The sequence below is a fragment of the Microtus oregoni genome, unplaced genomic scaffold (assembly GCF_018167655.1).
Source record: "Microtus oregoni isolate MIOR12 unplaced genomic scaffold, Mior012 000077F_ref0000221, whole genome shotgun sequence".
Classification (NCBI taxonomy): Eukaryota; Metazoa; Chordata; class Mammalia; order Rodentia; family Cricetidae; genus Microtus; species Microtus oregoni.
In genome coordinates this window covers 5,289,512-5,307,366 of record NW_024544029.1, presented here as the reverse complement: position 1 = coordinate 5,307,366, position 17,855 = coordinate 5,289,512, and the positions used below count along the sequence as shown (strand labels likewise).

General features: G+C 45.1%; 1 protein-coding gene across 4 annotated transcripts in view; it reads left to right on the top strand.

Annotated features, from left to right (window-relative positions):
- The window catches only part of Atf1 (activating transcription factor 1), a 35,702-nt gene continuing 17,847 nt past the window's right edge, over nucleotides 1–17,855 (top strand). Inside the window, exons 1-3 of one of the 4 annotated variants that reach the window (XM_041642609.1) lie at nucleotides 1–242; nucleotides 9,171–9,269; nucleotides 10,055–10,098. Coding sequence is in view for 2 of the 4 variants with exons in the window: in XM_041642607.1 (XP_041498541.1) it covers nucleotides 9,177–9,269 (93 nt within the window). In the remaining 2 variants the exon portion in view is untranslated. Of the gene's footprint in view, nucleotides 243–9,170; nucleotides 9,270–10,054; nucleotides 10,099–14,065; nucleotides 14,119–17,855 lie in introns of those variants that run through there. The other 3 variants (XM_041642607.1, XM_041642610.1, XM_041642608.1) reach the window with 3 other exon arrangements.

Here is a 17,855-nt window from a genome sequence, read left to right as displayed (position 1 = left end):
CCGTCCCAGCCCCCGGCCTGCCGTGGATCATGCCGCCAAAGACGCCCCTCGCGGTCGGGAAACGGTAGCCCCGGACGGTTGGCTCTCGAGTTACACTGGTTCTCCCCGCCCCGCCGACCCCAGGGAGGAGCGCCATCCCGCCGCGGTGTGCGGCTGGGACGTGAGCGAGCGGCGAAGTCGGCGCCGCCTGGGACGGGGGAGTGGAAGTTCCCGCCCCGGGCAGCGGCCAGGCGGCTCTGCAGGTACGTGGGGGCGGCGGGGCGGCCCGGACGGGAACGCGGCGCCGGCGACGACGCAATGGCGGCCACGCGCCGCCGACTGGGGGTCGCGCGCGGCGTGCCGGTGGGGGAGGGGCGCGGGGGTGGGACCGGCCGCGCGCTTCCGGCCGCGCGCCTCCCGGGCGAGTGCACGGGCGTTGGGCTCCGGTCCGGTGGCCCCGCGCTCCCGACGCCGCGGTCCCGCGGCCCACGGGAGTCTCCATGCGTGGAGGCGGGAATAGCCGTGACGGCTCGCCCTCAGGCTGCAGGCAACCAGTCCTCGGGCTCTCACCTGCGCGACGGGGGAGAACCCCCGCCTTACGGCGGGGTGCGGTGCTTTGCTCTTCCGGGTGTCTCCCCGCTTAAGTTCCAGTAGAAAACTCAGTGTCTCGGTAGCCGCTCTTTCTTTCTGAGGCGGGATAGAGTTTCTGCTGCAGGGCGTCTAGATGTGGTCGCCTTTAGTTTTACGGTAGCCTTTTTAGTTTTGCCTGAGACAGGGCCTCCCAGGCTGATCTTTACAGTCTAGACTGACTTTTGTTGTTTTTTGTTTGTTTGGTTTGGTTTTTCTAGACAGGATTTCTCTGTATAGCCTTGGCTGTCCTGAAACTTTGTTAGTTTTTTGATAGTCCATTGCCATGCGGTGTGGTGGTGCACGCATTTGATCCCAGCTTTTGGGAGGCAGAGGCAGGTGGATCTCTGAATTCGAGGCCAGAGCTAGTTCTAGGACAGCCAAGCTAAGAGAAACCCGTCTCGAGGGGAGAGGGAAAAAAGAACAAAAAGTTTATTTATTGCGGGACATGGTAGCACAGGCCTTTAAGCCCAGCTACTCCCTCGGGAGGCAGAAACTGGTTCTATCTCTCTCTCTCTCTCTCTCTCTCTCTCTCTGTCTCCCTCTCTCTATCCTCTCTCTTTCTCTCTGTGGTCTACACAGCGAGTTCCAGGCCAGTAGGTCCCAATAGTAAGACGTTATTGTTTTTTGTATGTACGCGCCTGCCTGCATAAAATTATGTTCACCTCCTGTGTATCTATCTGGTCTGAAGAGGCCAGTGGGTGCCATGAACTGGCCTTCGGTTCTATGGGCTCTTAACCCCTCAGCCATCTCTCTAGCCTAGTGTTAGTTTTGGGGGGTGTTTGCTTGTTTGAGAAAGGTCTCATGCTGTATTCCCAACTGACCTTAAACTCTATGTGGCTCATTTTGGCCTAGAACTCACAGCCTTGAAAAGCATCGTGCCTAAAGTCTTCAAGGGCTTCTTGACACCTGCGGTCATTTCGGCATAGGTGTGGTAGGAACCTTTGTGAAAGTGGCGTCACCTGTGTTAAGAGTTTGTATCGTATTTATGTTGGCAAAATACATTTATCCCAAGATTTTGTTGCCAGTAGATATTTTGTTTAAAATTCTAGTTGTCCCCACCCCCACTTTACAGTGACCACTTAAGGTTTTATCTCCTATATAATGACGCTAAATGGGGGTGTTTGCCTAGCGTGCTTCGCACTCACTAGGAAACAAAACAGGAAACTGGACAGTCTAAAGTGGAATGAGACATCTCTTAAATAGTGTTTGTAGTTCTTGATTGTTGATCTGCAGAACTGTGATAGTACATATCACCAGTAGATGGTACTCAGGTCAAAAAAAACATGATCTCACTGAATTTCCTTTTTTGTTTGTTTGGGTTTTTTTTGTTTGTTTTTTGTTTTTTGAGACAGGGTTTCTCTGTGTAACAGTCCTAGCTGTCCTGGAACTAGCTCTTGTAGACCAGGCTGGCCTCGAACTCACAGAGATCCCCCCGCCTCTGCCTCCCTAGTGCTGGGATTAAAGGCGTGCGCCACCACTGCCTGACTTGAATTTCCAGTTTTCACATAGGATGTTATTTCAAGTTTTCCTGTGCCTCGGTTGCCCTGTTTCTATTCCTGAGCTGGAGTGATTCTCTGAGGATATGTCTTTAGCCGTTATTTCATCAGTTCTAATTAGATCTATCTAAGTAAGCAGGTGGTTTTGTTAGTGTTAAATGTGAAGACATTGGTGCTGTGTAGGAAAAGGGACTTATATTACTATATTATATTATATTACTATGGTAGGTGCCATAAGAAAAGCCAGCCAGCATGATCTACAGGGAGAATTCCAGGACAACCAGAGCTACACAGAGAAACCCTGTCTTGAAAAACAAAAAATGAGAGAGAGAGAGAGAGAGAGAGAGAAACATAAAGGGTCCAGGGTATATGGTCAGCTTCTAAACTAGTCTTGTAGGTTTGCCTGGAAGAGGAAATCTTAGACGCCTCAGGTGGAGGAAGCGGAATAGTGTTTGTAGCGTAGGAAATAACATGTATGAGGTGAAGCAAGCCAGGCACATTTGAACATCTGGAAGAGATTCAATGTGACTCATAATTGTGGAAATGGTAAGTAAGGGGCTCCCTGACCCCAGGCTTAACACAGCTCAACGTTGTTAGAAGAGAATGCTGTATTTGGTATTTCCTGTTCACTCTGCTGTCCACTGAGCACACGTTAGGGTAGCTTAGAGCTGGGAGAGATTTGCCAGACAAGGGAGCCCCATCAAGACGGAGAGGTGGTGATGTGAGGCTGTGGTTGGCACAGGGGCATGTGAAATAAAAGAACAAGGCTTTGGGGAAGCCCTAGCTTTCAGTCTTTTGCATGGTAATGTAAGATCCACAGTAAGCACAGGTTTTGAGTGAAATAGGTAGTGTGTGACGTGCTCCTAGGAGCTGGGGGAGCTCAGTGGAGGGTGCTTGGTAAGACCCTAGCTATGGCTTCCAGCAGCAGCACAGAAACAAAACTCTTATTATGGAATTTCACTTAGGAAGCCCCTGGCTACAGAATTTGTTTAAAGCATCTTGCTTTGGGCTAGAGGGTGTAACTTAGAGAGTTATCTGCTCTGTATAGGTCCTGGGTGTGATGATAAATTCTCCATAAAGCGGCTGTGTAGGTAGGTGCATTGAGAGGTGGAGACAGGGCCATCAGAAGTTCCAGAAAGGTCATCCTCTGTTATATAGCAAGTTTGATGCTAACCTGAGCTACCGGAGATCTTGTCCTATGGGAAAGTACCTTGCCTTTACAGTGCCAGCAATGCTTAGCCTGCTGTGACTTCTCACTATCCAGAATCCTTCTAATTGGTATGTGCATGCTGTGTATTACTTTGGTTCTTTTGTTGTTTTTATTTTGGGTTTTGTTTTTCTGTTTGTTTGTTTTTCCAGACGGGGTTTTTCTGTGGCTTTGGAGCCTGTCCTGGAACCAGGCTGGCCTCGAACTCACAGAGATCTGCCTGCCTCTGCCTCCCAAGTGCTGGGATTAAAGGCGTGCGCCACCACCGCCCGGCAGTTCTTTGTTTTTAATAGTAGTAATTTTATTTTGTAGGTATTGGTGTTTTGCCTGCATGTTTATCTGTGTGAGGGGTTCAGGTCCCCTGGAATTGTTAGAGACAGTTGTGAGCAACCATGTGGGTGCTGGGAATTGAACCCACAGTTACAGCTGCTGAGCCAGTTAACTCTCCAGCTGCTCACTTTGGTTCTTATTTATTTGAAGCTGAGTTCCATAGATCCTTTGTGAGTGCCCAACTTGCTATTACCTCATGACAGATACTGCTTGGAACTTAATTTATTTTTATAAAAAATGTACATATGACATTTATTGTGTTTTTAAAAATGTTATTTTAAAAAACAGAATTTTAGCCAAGCACGGTAGGGTACACCTGTTGCCTTGCTTAGCATTTGGGAGATGGATGTCTTGTTAGCCAGCCTGGGTTTTAGGACTCTGTCTCAAAAACAAAGATAAAACAAAGCAACTACAACAACAACAAAAGCCAATCAGATTTAAAATTTTTAGGAACAGCCAAGAAAGGGTGAGCAAAGTATTGCTGGGCCTGGAGAGATGGCTCAGCAGTTAAGAACCAGGTTAAGCCCGGCACCCACATGGCAGTTCACAACCATCTGTAGTTTCAGGGAATCTGATGTCCTCATACAGGCAAAACACCAATACACATAAAATAAAAATAAATCTCTTTTTTTTTAAGAGTATATTTGCAGTTGATGATGTCAGTAAAGCAGAACAAGTGCTGTTATTGCTTACAATGAGCTAAAACTATAAACTTACTTGGGAAAAGGCTTGATTTGATTCTTTAAAAAAAATTTGTAAAATTTTATTTTTAATTTATGAGTGTGTTGCCTGCATGCATTGCTTTTGTTGTTTATTTGCTTGCTTGCTGAGACAGCGTCTTCTGTGCAGGCCTGGATGCCAACTCACTGGGTGGCCTCAAACTAAAAGAGATCCAATTGCCTCTGCATGGACCAAAGGCATATACCTCCGTGCCTGGCCTTTTTAACAACAACAGCAACAAAATATTTTTAAAATTTTATGTACATGGATGCTTTGCCTATATGTGTGCCTGTGGAGGCCAAAAGAGAGCCTCAGTCAGATCCCTTGAGACTGAAGTTTCATATGGGTGTTGGAAAGTAAATTCAGATCTCCTGAAAGAGCTGCCAGTGTTCTTAACCCACTGAGCCATCCTCTAGCCTGTGATTACGGTTTCTTAAAGTTTTTGTTTCCTTCTATATTTTCGGTGTTGGGGAAAGGGCTAGTGTCATCCGTAAGAGGAGGAGCACTTTGTATAGGAGGTGAGTTTTCAGTTTTTCAGGGACCAACGATAGTTTCCATCTGGAGAGTAAATGAATTTGTTTTCTAAGACAGGCATGGTGGTGTATTTCTGTAATTTTAGCACTCAGCATGCTGGGGACCAGACTAAAGGCAAAAAAGGGAAAAGCTGGCTAGCACAAAGATGGAGAAATGTTCAACATTATTCCTCAGTGGGGGATGAAAACCAAAACCACAGTAAGGCACCACCTTGTTCTTACTGTACCTTAAGTTGTAATGTACTGGTAGGACTGGGGGACCGCATTGCTAAACTGGGCGGAGGTGGTGCACGCCTTAAATCCCAGCTCTTGGGAGGCAGAGGCAGGTAGGTCTCTGAGTTCAAGGCCAGCCTGAACTCAGGACAGCCAGGCCTTGTCTTAAAGAAAAACAAACAAATGGTAAAATGGGCCTGGTGACACATTCCTTTAATTCCAGCACTCTGGAGGCAGAGACGGCCAATCAGTGAGTTCCTGGACAAGTAGGGCTAGATAGACCCTGTCTCAAAACTACCAGAATATGAAAAATAAAATAAATGATTTAGATGAGAAAATTTTCTCTGTATTTTATACATCTAAAGTTTTTTTTCTAAAGACTTTTTATGTATACAGTGTTCTGCCTGTATACATTCCTGCACACCAGAAAAGGGCACCAGATCTCATTATAGATGGTTGTGAGCCACCATGTGGTTGCTGAAAATTGAACTCAGGACATCTGGAAGAGCTCTTACCTCTGAGCCATCTCTCCAGCCCCACAATTAAAGTTTGTAAAGAATGGAGAGGCCGGGTGGTGGTGCACGCCTTTAATCCTAGCACTTGGGAGGCCGAGGCAGGTAGAGTCTGTGAGTTTAAGGCCACCCTGGCCTACGTAGAAACTGTCTCAATAAACAACAACAAAAAACGACTAGAGAGATGGATTGGTGCTTAAAAGCACTGACTGTTCTTTACAGGACCTGGTTTAATTCCCAGCACCCACATGATAGCTCACAACCATTTGTTACTAGGGAATCCAGTACCCTCTTCTGCCGTTCCGAGACACCAGACAAACACATGGCATACAGATATACATGCAAGCAAAGCACCCATGCTCATAAAATAAAAATTAAAAACCTGTTTAGAAAGCAGGGACAACTAGGTACCCACTTTTTAGCATCACTGACATTCAACAGAAGTTTCAGCCTCTCTCTTTCTCTGTGCATGTGTGTGTGTGTCTATCTACATTCATTCTCAAAGGAAATCTTTTCCCCCCTGCTTTTTCCCTTTCTTTTTCCCCTTCCCCTTTTTCTTTCGTTTCCTCTTTTTTTTTTAAATTTATTTATTATGTATACAATGTTCTGTCTGTAAGTCTGCCTGCAGGCCAGAAGAGGGCTCCAGATCTCATTACAGATGTTTGTGAGCCACCATATGGTTGCTGGGAATTGAACTCAGGACCTCAGGAAGAAGGAGCAGTGCTTTTAACCGCTGTGCTATCTCTCCAGCTACCCCTTTACTCTCTCTTTTTTTTTTTTTAGAAACCATTGTGCCTCTTTTTTTTTTTTAAGATTTATTTATTTTGTTTACAGTGTTTACAGTGCATGTATGCCTGCAGGGCAGAAGAGGGCACCAGATTTTATTACAGATGGTTGTGAGCCACCACGTTGGTTGCTGGGAATCGAACTCAAGGCCTCTGGAAGAACAATCAGTGCTCTTAACCTCTGAGCCATCTCTCCAGCCCTCCTTTATTTTTGAGATAGGGTCTTGACTATGTAGCCCTGGCTAACCTGGAACTCTATATAGACCTTGTTGTTCTTTCTGCGGGGTTGGAGAGAAAACACGAGACACAGGGCGGTCACACATGGGTGAACTTTAATGGGGGTGGGGTGACGACAGGTGAGGGACGGGGGTGAAGAGACGAAAGGGAAAAGGGGGAAAAGGGGCGAGTTATAGCGTTCCCCGTGTTTAAAGGGGGATCCAGGTGCGTCTGGGAGAAAATGTCCTGCACATGCATGGCTTTTTGTCGTGGGAATTGTAGTTCGGTGGGATGCTGGGAATTGTAGTCCAATTAGGATGCTGTCGCCTCTACTGCTTCATTCTGCGCATGTGCGGCCTTGTCTCCAAAAGGAACAGCAGACCTACTTAGCACCTCAAGACTATTTTCTTTCTTTTGTGTGTGTGTGTGTGTGTGTGTTTGTGTGTGTGTGTGTTTTGAGACAGGGTTTCTCTGTTGTTTGGGGGCCTGTCCTGGAACTAGCACTTGTAGACCAGGCTTGCAGAGATCCACCTGCCTCTGCCTCCCGAATGCTGGGATTAAAGGCGTGTGCCACCACTGCCCAGCAAGACTAGTTTGTTTTCGATGGTGCTAAGATTAGTGCTGAGACCTCATGCATACTAGATAAACTCACTCTCTTCCTGTATCTATCCGTAAATGCAGGTTTTTTTATGACAGTGAGACATACCCTCCTGGCAGCACCAGTCTACTTCAGAGAAGATAATGAGCATCGAAGAAACTCCACATGGAGTTTACTTTTTGGGGACAAAAGTAAACCACTGAGCTTAAAAATGTCCTTGTCTCAACTGCTGGCAGTATTCTGTCCCAATTGGACAGGCAGGACCCAAATGAAAGTGACTGTCAAACACTGTCAGGATGAGGATGGACAGCCTTTCAGAATATCCTGCTTTGCCGGGCGGTGGTGGCGCACACCTTTAATCCCAGCACTCGGGAGGCAGAGGCAGGCGGATCTCTGTGAGTTCGAGACCAGCCTGGTCTACAAGAGCTAGTTCCAGGACAGGCTTCAAAACCACAGAGAAACCCTGTCTCAAAAAACCAAAAAAAAAAAAAAAAAAAAAAAAAAGAATATCCTGCTTCATAGAAGTCTGTTGGATATGCTAGGCCTCTAGGTCAACGATAGGTGCCCCCATGTTGGAGAGGAACCTTGGGTGACTGTGGAGGCAGGTAGCTGTTTCTATCATTGCTCACATTTTTTGGAAGTCATTTGCTTACTCAGTTATTATTTCCTTCTTGTGACTCTGAGGGTTGAAAATCAGATAGTTATAGTTTTCCTTGTTTACCAGATGCAGAAAGCAAGTTATGATAGAAAGTAAATTAGGTACAAGACTTCGGACTCACCAAGATAGGACAGATATGAATTTGTCAGATGCAAATGGACTAAACATTGTTGATGTATTTATTACCTGTATATATTGTATATAGTCACTGTACTTATTTTATATAGTTTTCCTTATATTAGTTACCACCTTCTTTTTTATTTTAGACAAATAGGGAAAATATAGTGATGTTTTATTTGTATTTTAACAAGTAAAGCTTGCCCGAAGATCAGAGAGTAAAACATCTGCCCTGGTCAGCCTTTCAGACCAGGCAGTGGTGACACACCCCTTTAATCCCCATAGCCACACTAGTTTGCCACAGAAACCGGGAGGTAGTAGTGGAGGTAGTAGTGCACGCCTTTAATCCCTGCACTGGAGAGAGGAATATAAAATGAGAGGAGACAGCTCTCAGGATCAGATTTATTCTGAGGATTCCTGGAGGCAGGATCTCCTTGTTGGCTTGAGGCTGAGGTAAGAGCCAGTGGCTGGCTGTTTATTTTTCTGATTTTGAGGTTGAACCCCAATATCTGTCACTGGGTTTTTATTACTCGTACTCCACGTACAGACCTAAATCCTATCTAAATCCTCTATCAGTCTTTCTCTTCGTGGTTCTCCCTGTCACGTTCTATCACAGTTTTCATTTTTCTCAGCCTACATATCCCGTGAGTTAATATTTAGATAATCTGGTCCTTAGAATAAGAGACAGTCTCACTGTGTAGCCCGGCTGGCGCCTGAGACAATCACCTCCTGAGGTCTGGGATTACAGTTGAGCGTCATCACCTGGTGGCTCCCACCTTTAATCCTAGCACTCAGGAGGCAGAGTCAGGTGAATATCTATGTTCGAGACCAATCTGGTCTACAGAGCAAGTTCCAGAAGGGCCGGAGCTACACAGAGAAACTACATTAAAAACAAAACAAAAAAGTTGAGTACCAGCCCTGCCCTTTATTTTTGTTAACCTGTTAGTAAATTCTCTTTATGAAGCCATGCATGCAATTAGAGACTCAACCCTAGATTGGTAAAGATCTGTTGATAGGAAGACTCAAGTATCTAACATTCTGGCTTTTCCAAATTTTAAAATGTCAAAGAATACTCTCTGAACTGGTTCTCTTCTGGGTTTTTATTACTAACCAAGTGTTATGTGACTGTAGTAGTTGCTGATTCTGAAGCATTTTAACTGCCTTTTTCCCTTTCAGTTGATTATGGAAGATTCCCACAAGAGTAACTCTTCAGAGACTGCACCTCAGCCTGGTTCAGCAGTTCAGGGGACTCACATTTCTCAGATAGCTCATCCGGTAAGTCAAGAGCTAGCCAGCATGCTGAACTGGCTAGTAGTGTTCACAGATGCACCTGTTGTCGTTCTATATGCTCAGAAAACCCAGCACAGAGAGACTGGGAGATGATGCTGCAAAGTTGGGAGGGGGGGGACTGAAGCACCTTTAGAAGGAAGTCTTCCCCCTCCATTTGTTTTTTTGTGGGGGGCGACACGCAGACTGTCCTGAAACTTGCTATATAGACTAAGCTGGCCTCAAACTCACAGAGATCTGCCTGCCTCTCTCTCTGTGCTAAAAATAAAAGTGTGCATCACTATGCCTAATGTGGCCTGGAATTCTTGATCATCATCTTCTAGCCTAGTACCAGAGTACTAACATTATGGTACTGGAGTAATCGTTGTATGCCCAGCTTGGACCATTCTCATTTTAGCAAGTTCATTATGGATATATTGAAAAAAATTTTTTTTTATTTTTTTAAAAATATTTATTTATTTATTTTGTATACAGTGTTCTGTCTGCATGTATGCCTGCAGGCCAGAAGAGGGTACCAGATTTCATTACAGATGGTTGTGAGCCTCCATGTGGATGCTGGGAATTGAACTCAGGACCTCTGGAAGAACAATCAGTGCTCTTAACCTCTGAGCCATCTCTCCAGCCCCTGAAAATTTTTTTGTGATAAACATATTCATTAGAGAATTTAGCTTAATTGACTGACATGTGCTCAGACTAGAAATGTCAACTTAGGAATTGTAAATATAAATTTTAATATAATTAAAATCATGGAGCATCTTCTGGCTTTTCCCTAGGGCATAGAAAGCTGAAGACAGTCTTATTCCTACCTAACACAAGAGTAAGTTCCATAATCTAATCTACAGGCCGCTGGCTTTTGAGACTTACAGAAGTTGAAGGTGGGATGTCATATGAGGAGGGAAGGATAAGTCATCTACCTCTTTTTTTTCTATTGGTGTTTTGAGACGGGTTTCTCTGTGTAGCCGTTGCTGTCCTGGATCTACCTCTGTAGACCAGGCTGGCCTTGAACTCACAGAGATCTTCCTGCCTATGCCTCCCAAGTGGCAGACAAGTCAACTACATTTTAAGACAAGGTCTCACATAGCTCAGGCTAGCCTCAATTTCACTGTATAGTGAAAGGTGGCCTTGAACTCTGATCTTTCTACCTCTGCTTTAGCGGCACTTGCTTGGATTACAGGTGTCTGTTATTCCTAGCTATCAGCTACATTTTAAAGTTATTTATTATCATTTTGAGTGGTGGTATGCACATGCCATGACACATGATTTGGGATAGATAACATGCATAAACAGAGGGATTGCAGAAGAGGGAATTGGATGTTACATTAAGGATTACTAGAAATAAAAATAGTATAAGTTAGTAGGGTTTATTAGACTCGACACGATTGAAGAGTCAGTGAACTTGAAGATAGACAAGTCGAAATCACCCAGATGGAAAACAGAAAGGAAAGGGGGAAGAACAGAGCATCCAGGAACTACAGGGGAGGTGTCTGTTACATAGTCACGCTGCAGATGAGATTGCTGAGATGTGAATCTAGTTGGGGAAGACTTCACTGGGTGTGTCTTGGGGTTCCACTGTTCATATGGAAACATTTGGTGCTACTGATAAAGGCTGACCTGTCTTCTAAGTCCAGGAAGGCCGTGGTGTGCCTTATGGAGAATGTAGATATGTCAGGTACCAGGGTGAAGTAGAATGCTGTTTACTGCCAGTCAATGGTAATAAATTAACTAGATATCAAGTAAGGTATCTTGATACCTGTTTGTTTTTGTTTTTTTGTTTTTTTTGGTTTTTCGAGACAGGGTTTCTGCCGGGCGGTGGTGGCGCGTGCCTTTAATCCCAGCACTCGGGAGGCAGAGGCAGGCGGATCTCTGTGAGTTCGAGGCCAGCCTGGTCTACAAGAGCTAGTTCCAGGACAGGAACCAAAAAAAAGCTACGGAGAAACCCGTCTCGAAAAATCAAAAAAAAAAAAAAAAAAAGACAGGGTGTCTCTGTGGCTCAGGCTATCCTGAAACTCACTCTGTAGACCAGGCTGGCCTCAAACTCACAGAGATCCGCCCGTCTCTGCCTTTCAAGTGCTGGGATTAAAGGCGTGTGCCACCACCCAGTGGTATCTTAAATCTTAAAACCAAAATGTATATTGATGAGTGGACCACATATTTCCCTAGGACATTGATTGGTTCATGGTGTGAACACCTGCAGACAAGAACCATCTGTGTTTCTCAGCAGCTTCACAGAAGGCTTTGATAAGGACTGTTTTAGTGGATGTCAGGATAAAAAGGAAGAGGAGAAAAATGAATGGACAAATTGTAGAATGAATCAACAGCTCCCTCCAGCTTACTTTTATGTGTATGAGTGCACGCACACCTTTGTGAATTAATGTTCTCTGTGTGTGTAGGTGCCCTAGGAGACCAGAGGACATTGAATCCCTTGGAACTGTAGTTACAGGTGATTGTAAGCTACCAAGTAGGCTCTAGAAACTGAACCTACATCCTCTGCGAGAGGCGTGAGCACTTTTGATCTCTGAGCCATTTCTCTAGTCCTGAGAAGTTGCTTTGTTTCTTTTGGTTTTTCAAGAGAAGGTCACTCTGGTTGTCCTGGAACCCACCCTGTAGACCATGCTAGCCTGTAACTCACAAAATTGGAGTTTGGTTTTGTTTTTAAGGAGGAATTGGCTGGGCAGTGGTGGCGCACACCTGTAATCCCAGCACTTGGGAGGCAGAGGCAGGTGGATCTCTTTGAGTTTGAGGCCAGCCTGGTCTACAAGAGCTAGTTCCAGAATAGGCTCCAAAGCTATAGAGAAACCCTGCCAAAAAGGGGGGGGGGGGGGGGATTGGAATCTTTTATTCACAAATGCATTTTTTTTATAATTAAAATTTGTGTTTGTTTTTTGTGTGCTTTTTGTCATGACTCACTATATAGCTCTTGCTGCCCTATAATCTGGCATTTGGACAGGCTGGCCTCAGTCTGCCTCCGAGTGCTGGGTTAAAGGCAAGTACCACCATACCGAGCTCAATCTCTAGGACTGGGTTTCATTATGGCATTTTCTTACGTATGGGTCATTATATTTCGTTCTCATTTGTTCCCCCGCCACCACTCCATGCCACCCCACCTCTGTCCTTCCTTCAGTTAGTCTTCTCTCCAGCATTCTTATCTCTCTATAACTTAAGGTCTCTTGATCTCTCACGGTCCCTTCTAGACAATCCCCTGCCCCCCTTCTGTCTCTGTCTCATTTTCAGTGTGTTTGTATCTGCGTGCCTGTCTCTGTCTTTTAAATGTTGTCTCTGCGTATGAAAGAAAACACATTTATTTTTCTGAGTCTGATATTTTTGCTTAATGTATTATTTCTAGTTTCATCCATTTTCCTATAAAGGTCATGTCTTCCATTTTCTTTACAACTGAATAAAATTTTACTGTGTATATATGTACTACATTTTCTTTATTCGCTGCTGATGGGCATGGCATGTAGGCTAGTTCAACTTCCTACTTATTGTGAACAGTGCAGGCGTAAATGTGGATGTGGTATTTTGACTGAGAGTCCTTCCAGTATATAGCTAGGAATAGAATGGCTGGGTCATATGGCAGCTTTATTTTTACTTTTTTAAGAAACCTGCATACTGGCTGCACTCGTTTTTATATCGTGTATTAGATCTTCTATTTCTGTAAGGAATGTCATTGACATTGTAATGAGAATGTCACTGACTTCTAGATTGCTTTTGGTAGTATAGCATTTGCATCTTGTTCTGCTGATCCATGCGTGAAATGGTCTCTCCATCTTTTAAAATTTACATTATATTCCCTAGATTTATTTCTAGGTTTTTTTTTAAAGATTTATTTAGTTATTATGTACACAGTTCAGCCTCCATGTATGCCCGCATGCCAGAAGAGGGCACCAGATCTCATTACAGATGGTTGTGAGCCACCGTGTGGTTGCTGGGAATTGAACTCAGGACCTCTGGAAGAGGAGTCAGTGCTCTTAACCTTTGAGCCATCTCTCCAGCCCCTTATTTCTAGTTTTTTATTATCACTGGAAGGTGTTGTAAAATGGGGTTGTTAATTTCTATACTAGGGCATAGAACATAACTGATTTTTGTGTGTAGCTTTGTGTCCTGTTGCTTTGGAGACAGTGTCAGATCTAAGCATTTTCTGGTGGGGTTTTAAGGTCTTTACAAATAGGATCAGACTAACCATTTGGCTTAGCCAGTAAAAGTACTTTGATGATCTGAATTTGATGAAAAAAGGTAACAGATGTGTTGTGAGCTGCCGTGTGGGTGCTGGGAACTGAACCGAGGCTGCGCAAGGACAGTGAGTGCTCTGAACTAGTCACCACTGCCTCCCGTGACTTCTCTGCTGCTACTTCCTGAAGTATTTCATTGTGTCTGCCTGAGAGTCTGACACATCTGTACAGGTGCTTTTGGAAGTGAGATAGCAGTGGGATCCCTTAGGAGTGAAGTTGTAGGCTGCTGTGAGCTGTCCCTTGTGGGTATTGGGAACCAGCCCCGGTCCATCTCTCCAGTCTCCTTCATCAATTTAAAAAGGTAATTGTGTTGAATATAATAATCGTGGTTGGCTATTATTTACTTTGAGAGTTTGGAGTGTACTGTTTCATGGTTTTGGCTTATGTTTCTGTAGAGGCTAATGTAGGTTTTCTTTTTTTTTTAATATTTATTTATTTATTATGTACACAATATTCTGTCTGTGTGTATGCCTGCAGGCCAGAAGAGGGCGCCAGACCTCATTACAGATGGTTGTGAGCCACCATGTGGTTGCTGGGAATTGAACTCAGGACCTTTGGAAGAGCAGACAATGGTCTTAACCTCTGAGCCATCTCTCCAGCCCCCTAATGTAGGTTTTCTTATGTGAGTCAATGTTTTTTTTATTAGAGATTTTAGTTTTTTTTTCTCGAGTCTACTATTTTACTATGTGTTATTAAAAGGTCATGTGACTAACCCCCTCTTGTGCTTCATGTCCTCCGCCTGAGTTTGATAAGGTTTGTGTCATAATTTCATTGAATATGTTTTCTGTACCTTTAACTTTCACCTCAGTTCTTAGCTTTTCTCTTTTCCTCTCCTTCTCTTCCTCCTCTTTACATTTTTGAGACAAGTTTCATGTTGAGCAGAGGGCCCCTGGCAGCTTTACAGTCAGGCAGAAGTCTAGACAGGTGCCCACTGTAACAGGTCCTCACCTGAGGTATGTACATTCAGCTCTTCCAGCTGGTTTGTTGCTGTTTTAATATTTTTATTAACATAATCATCTGAGAAAGAACTGTCTTGATGTCAGTAACTGACACAACAATATTAACTGCTGGAATCCTAAGTCTCAGCTGGCAGAGCTCCAGAGTCAGGGCTCCCTTCCTCCCCTCGTCCCTGTAATTTCCTTTTAGAGCTCTTCCTTCTGGTTCCCTTTGTCCCCTCTTCCTGGGCCCTCCTTGCCCCTTAACCCCTTGCGGTTATTATTTTAAATAAGGCGATCTTTTCTTATTTTACATAACAATTCCACTCCCTCCTCTCCTCAGCTCCCCCACCTACCTCCTACCCTGCCCACCATCCCAGGGCAAGGCTTTCTGTGGGGAGTCAACAAAGTCTGGTATGTCACTCTGAGGTGGTCCCAAGGTCCTCCCCTCAATATTTAGGCCAAGCAAGGTGGCCTTCCAAAAAAGAATAGGCTCCAAAAACCCAGCTCAAGCAGTAGGGATAAATCCTGGTCCCACTGCCAGTGACCACAAAGACTTCTCCAACCACACATCTGTCAGCCACAGTCAGAGGGCCTACTTTTGTCCTATGCAGGTTCCCCGCTGTCAGTCCAGAGTCAGTGAGCTCTCACTAGCTCAGGTCAGCTGTTTCTGTGGGTGTCCCCATTATGGTCATGGCCTCTTTGCTCATATCATCGCTCCTCCCTCTCTCGAGCTGATCTCTGGAAGCTCAGTCCAGTGCTTAGCTGTGGATCTCTGCATCTGCTTCCATCAGTTGCTGGATGAAGGTTCTATGATGACAATTAAGGTAGCCATCAATCTGATTACAGGGAAAGGCCAGTTCAGGAATCCTCTCCATTACTGCTTAGCTGGGCTCATCCTTGTGGATTCCTGGGAAGTTCTCCGGTGCCAGATTTCATGCTAGCTCCATAATGGCTCCCACAATCAAGATATCTCTTTTCTTGATCTCCTCCTCTGCCCTCCCCCCCATCTCAGCTGTCCTGTTTCCTCCCCTCCTCTTCCTCTTACACCCCCTCCCCCTTGCTCCCATATTTCCCCTTCCCTGGAGGATCCATGTATGTCCCTCCTTGTTCTCCTTGTTCCCCAGCTTCTCTGGGATTGTGGACTGTAGGGTATCCCCTTCTGAGTGAGTACACACTGTGTTTGTCTTTCGTGGTCTAGGTTACTTCACTCAGGACGTTGTTTTTTCTGGTACCATCCATTTGCATGCAAAGTCTGTCTTTTTGTTCTTTAGCTCTGAGAACTCTCATCTTTTAATTCACCACTGCTTTATCGTGCCTGCAGGTGTACAGGCAGAAATTATATACATAATAAAGAAATCTTGAAAAAAAGGGCTCAGTAAAAACTATATTATAACAAATTATAATAGATACTGTATTAATTAACAAATCTCTATTCCTGAAAAGTTCTAGGTGTGTCAGGTATCAGGATAGGATTGCATTTTTCCTTCCTTTGGGGGGTACAGGGGTTGGGTTTGAGACAGGATTTCTCTATGTAGCCCTGACTGTCCTGGAACTCACTTTGTAGACCTGGTTGGCCTCAAACTCAGAGATCTACCCACCTCTGTCTCCTGAGTTCTAGGATTAAAGGCATTTGGCACCATCGCCTGGCTAGCATTGCATTTTTCAGTATATATCCAGCAGCCAGCATGTTTAAGGTTATTCCTTCAAGCTGTACGTAGTGGTGCATATCTTAATCACAGCACTTGGGAGGCAGAGGCAGGTGGACCTCTGTGAGGATTCATTTGTTTGTTTATTTATTGGTTTTCAAGACCGGGCTTCTCTGTGGCCCTGACTGTCCTGGAATTCTGTAGACCAAGGCTGGCCTTGAACTCAGAGATCAGCTTTTGCCTTCCCGAGTGCTGGAATTGAAGCTGTGTGCCACCACTGCCCGGCTAGTCTTTAATTTCTGTATCCTCATTTTGGGGTGCCATTGAAAAACACAGAACTGAGCCACGTGGTGGTGCACTCCTTTAATCCCAGCACTTGAGAGGTAGGGGCAATTGCAAGCCAGCCTGGTCCGTGGAGCAGTTCCGTGACAGCCAAGGTTACACAGAGAAACCTTGTCTCAAACAAAAAAATCAAATGAGCATCTGTTAAGTGAAGGACAGATTTTAGACTACTGCAGCATGGTAGACTAGCATCAGCTGAACCATACTCTGTTACGACAAAAGGAGAAAGAGGTGTGTGTGGGTGTAGATGTATAAGTACCACATGTGGAGTGCCCTGTGCCTTGTGAGTCATGGGGAGGCCGGATATTGACCATGGTGTCTTTCTCAGTCCTTCTACATTTTAATTGCTGAGGAGGTTTGCTCACTGGTGTGGCTGTAGTAATTGGTCAGCAAGCTCCAGGAATCCTCCGCCTCTACCATTGCAACACTGGGACCCCAGATGTGCGCTGCTGTGCCAGGAACTCAGTTCCTGTGCCCGTGCGGCAAGCATTCCAACCAGTGAACCGTTTCCCCAGAGTTGGAGCTTTGTAAGCACTGGGGTGTACTAAGAGTTCAGAGGACCTTAGTGTGTGTCGGCCACCTGTGATTGCTGAGTGGCATTTGTCACAGTTAGGCTCCTTCCACAGAGCAGGAGCCCCATTTTGAAGGGGATATACTCAGGTTTTTGAAAGACATTTCTGTGTTGTGGATGATTTATGTCTCAAGGGGCAGAAAATAATTTGTTTTCCTGAAGAGTGAAGATGGACCTAAGAGTCACACCCTAGCTAGCACAGACAGTGATTTAAATTCTTTTGGCAGAGGTGTGCTGCTGAGGCCTTTCTAAGGGGCTGAGGAAACTGGGGGTGTTCCATTGTGGAGCAAGCCTTGAAAGGTCTGGGGTGGACTTGAGTTTACCATCAGATTTCCACAGAAATTGCCGTTGTGTTGTTGAAATTTCACCCGAAATACTTGACGTTTTAGAGAAGATAGTGCTCAAAGTTGGATGTTCTGGTCCTTTGCTCTTGATTACTTGAATTGTTTTCAGTCAGGTCTTCTTAGAAGAGCATGAAACTGTGTTGGGATTTAGCCCAGTAGTGGAATGCTTGCTAGGCCCCTTGTTTGGTCCTCTGGGTGCACAGTCGGTTCCTCAACCGGGAGATCCCTTTTGTCTTTACCTTCCCACTGCCCTTCTCTGGGCTTTGGGGTGGTCCTTTAGGATTGCCTTAGGACCTCTGATCCCATGTCGTCTTTCCAGGAGGCTGTCGGGGAAGTAAAGTGCCAGTCATACTTTCTTCATGACCACACAGTGACTGGCAGGGTTGTCTGATTAGTGTTTTGTCAGTTCGAGTACAGTCTGATCTGTGTAGCGGGTTCCAGAAGAGCCAGGGGCACATAGTGAGGCCCTGGGGTGGGGGTGGGGGTGACATCTGTGACACCTCG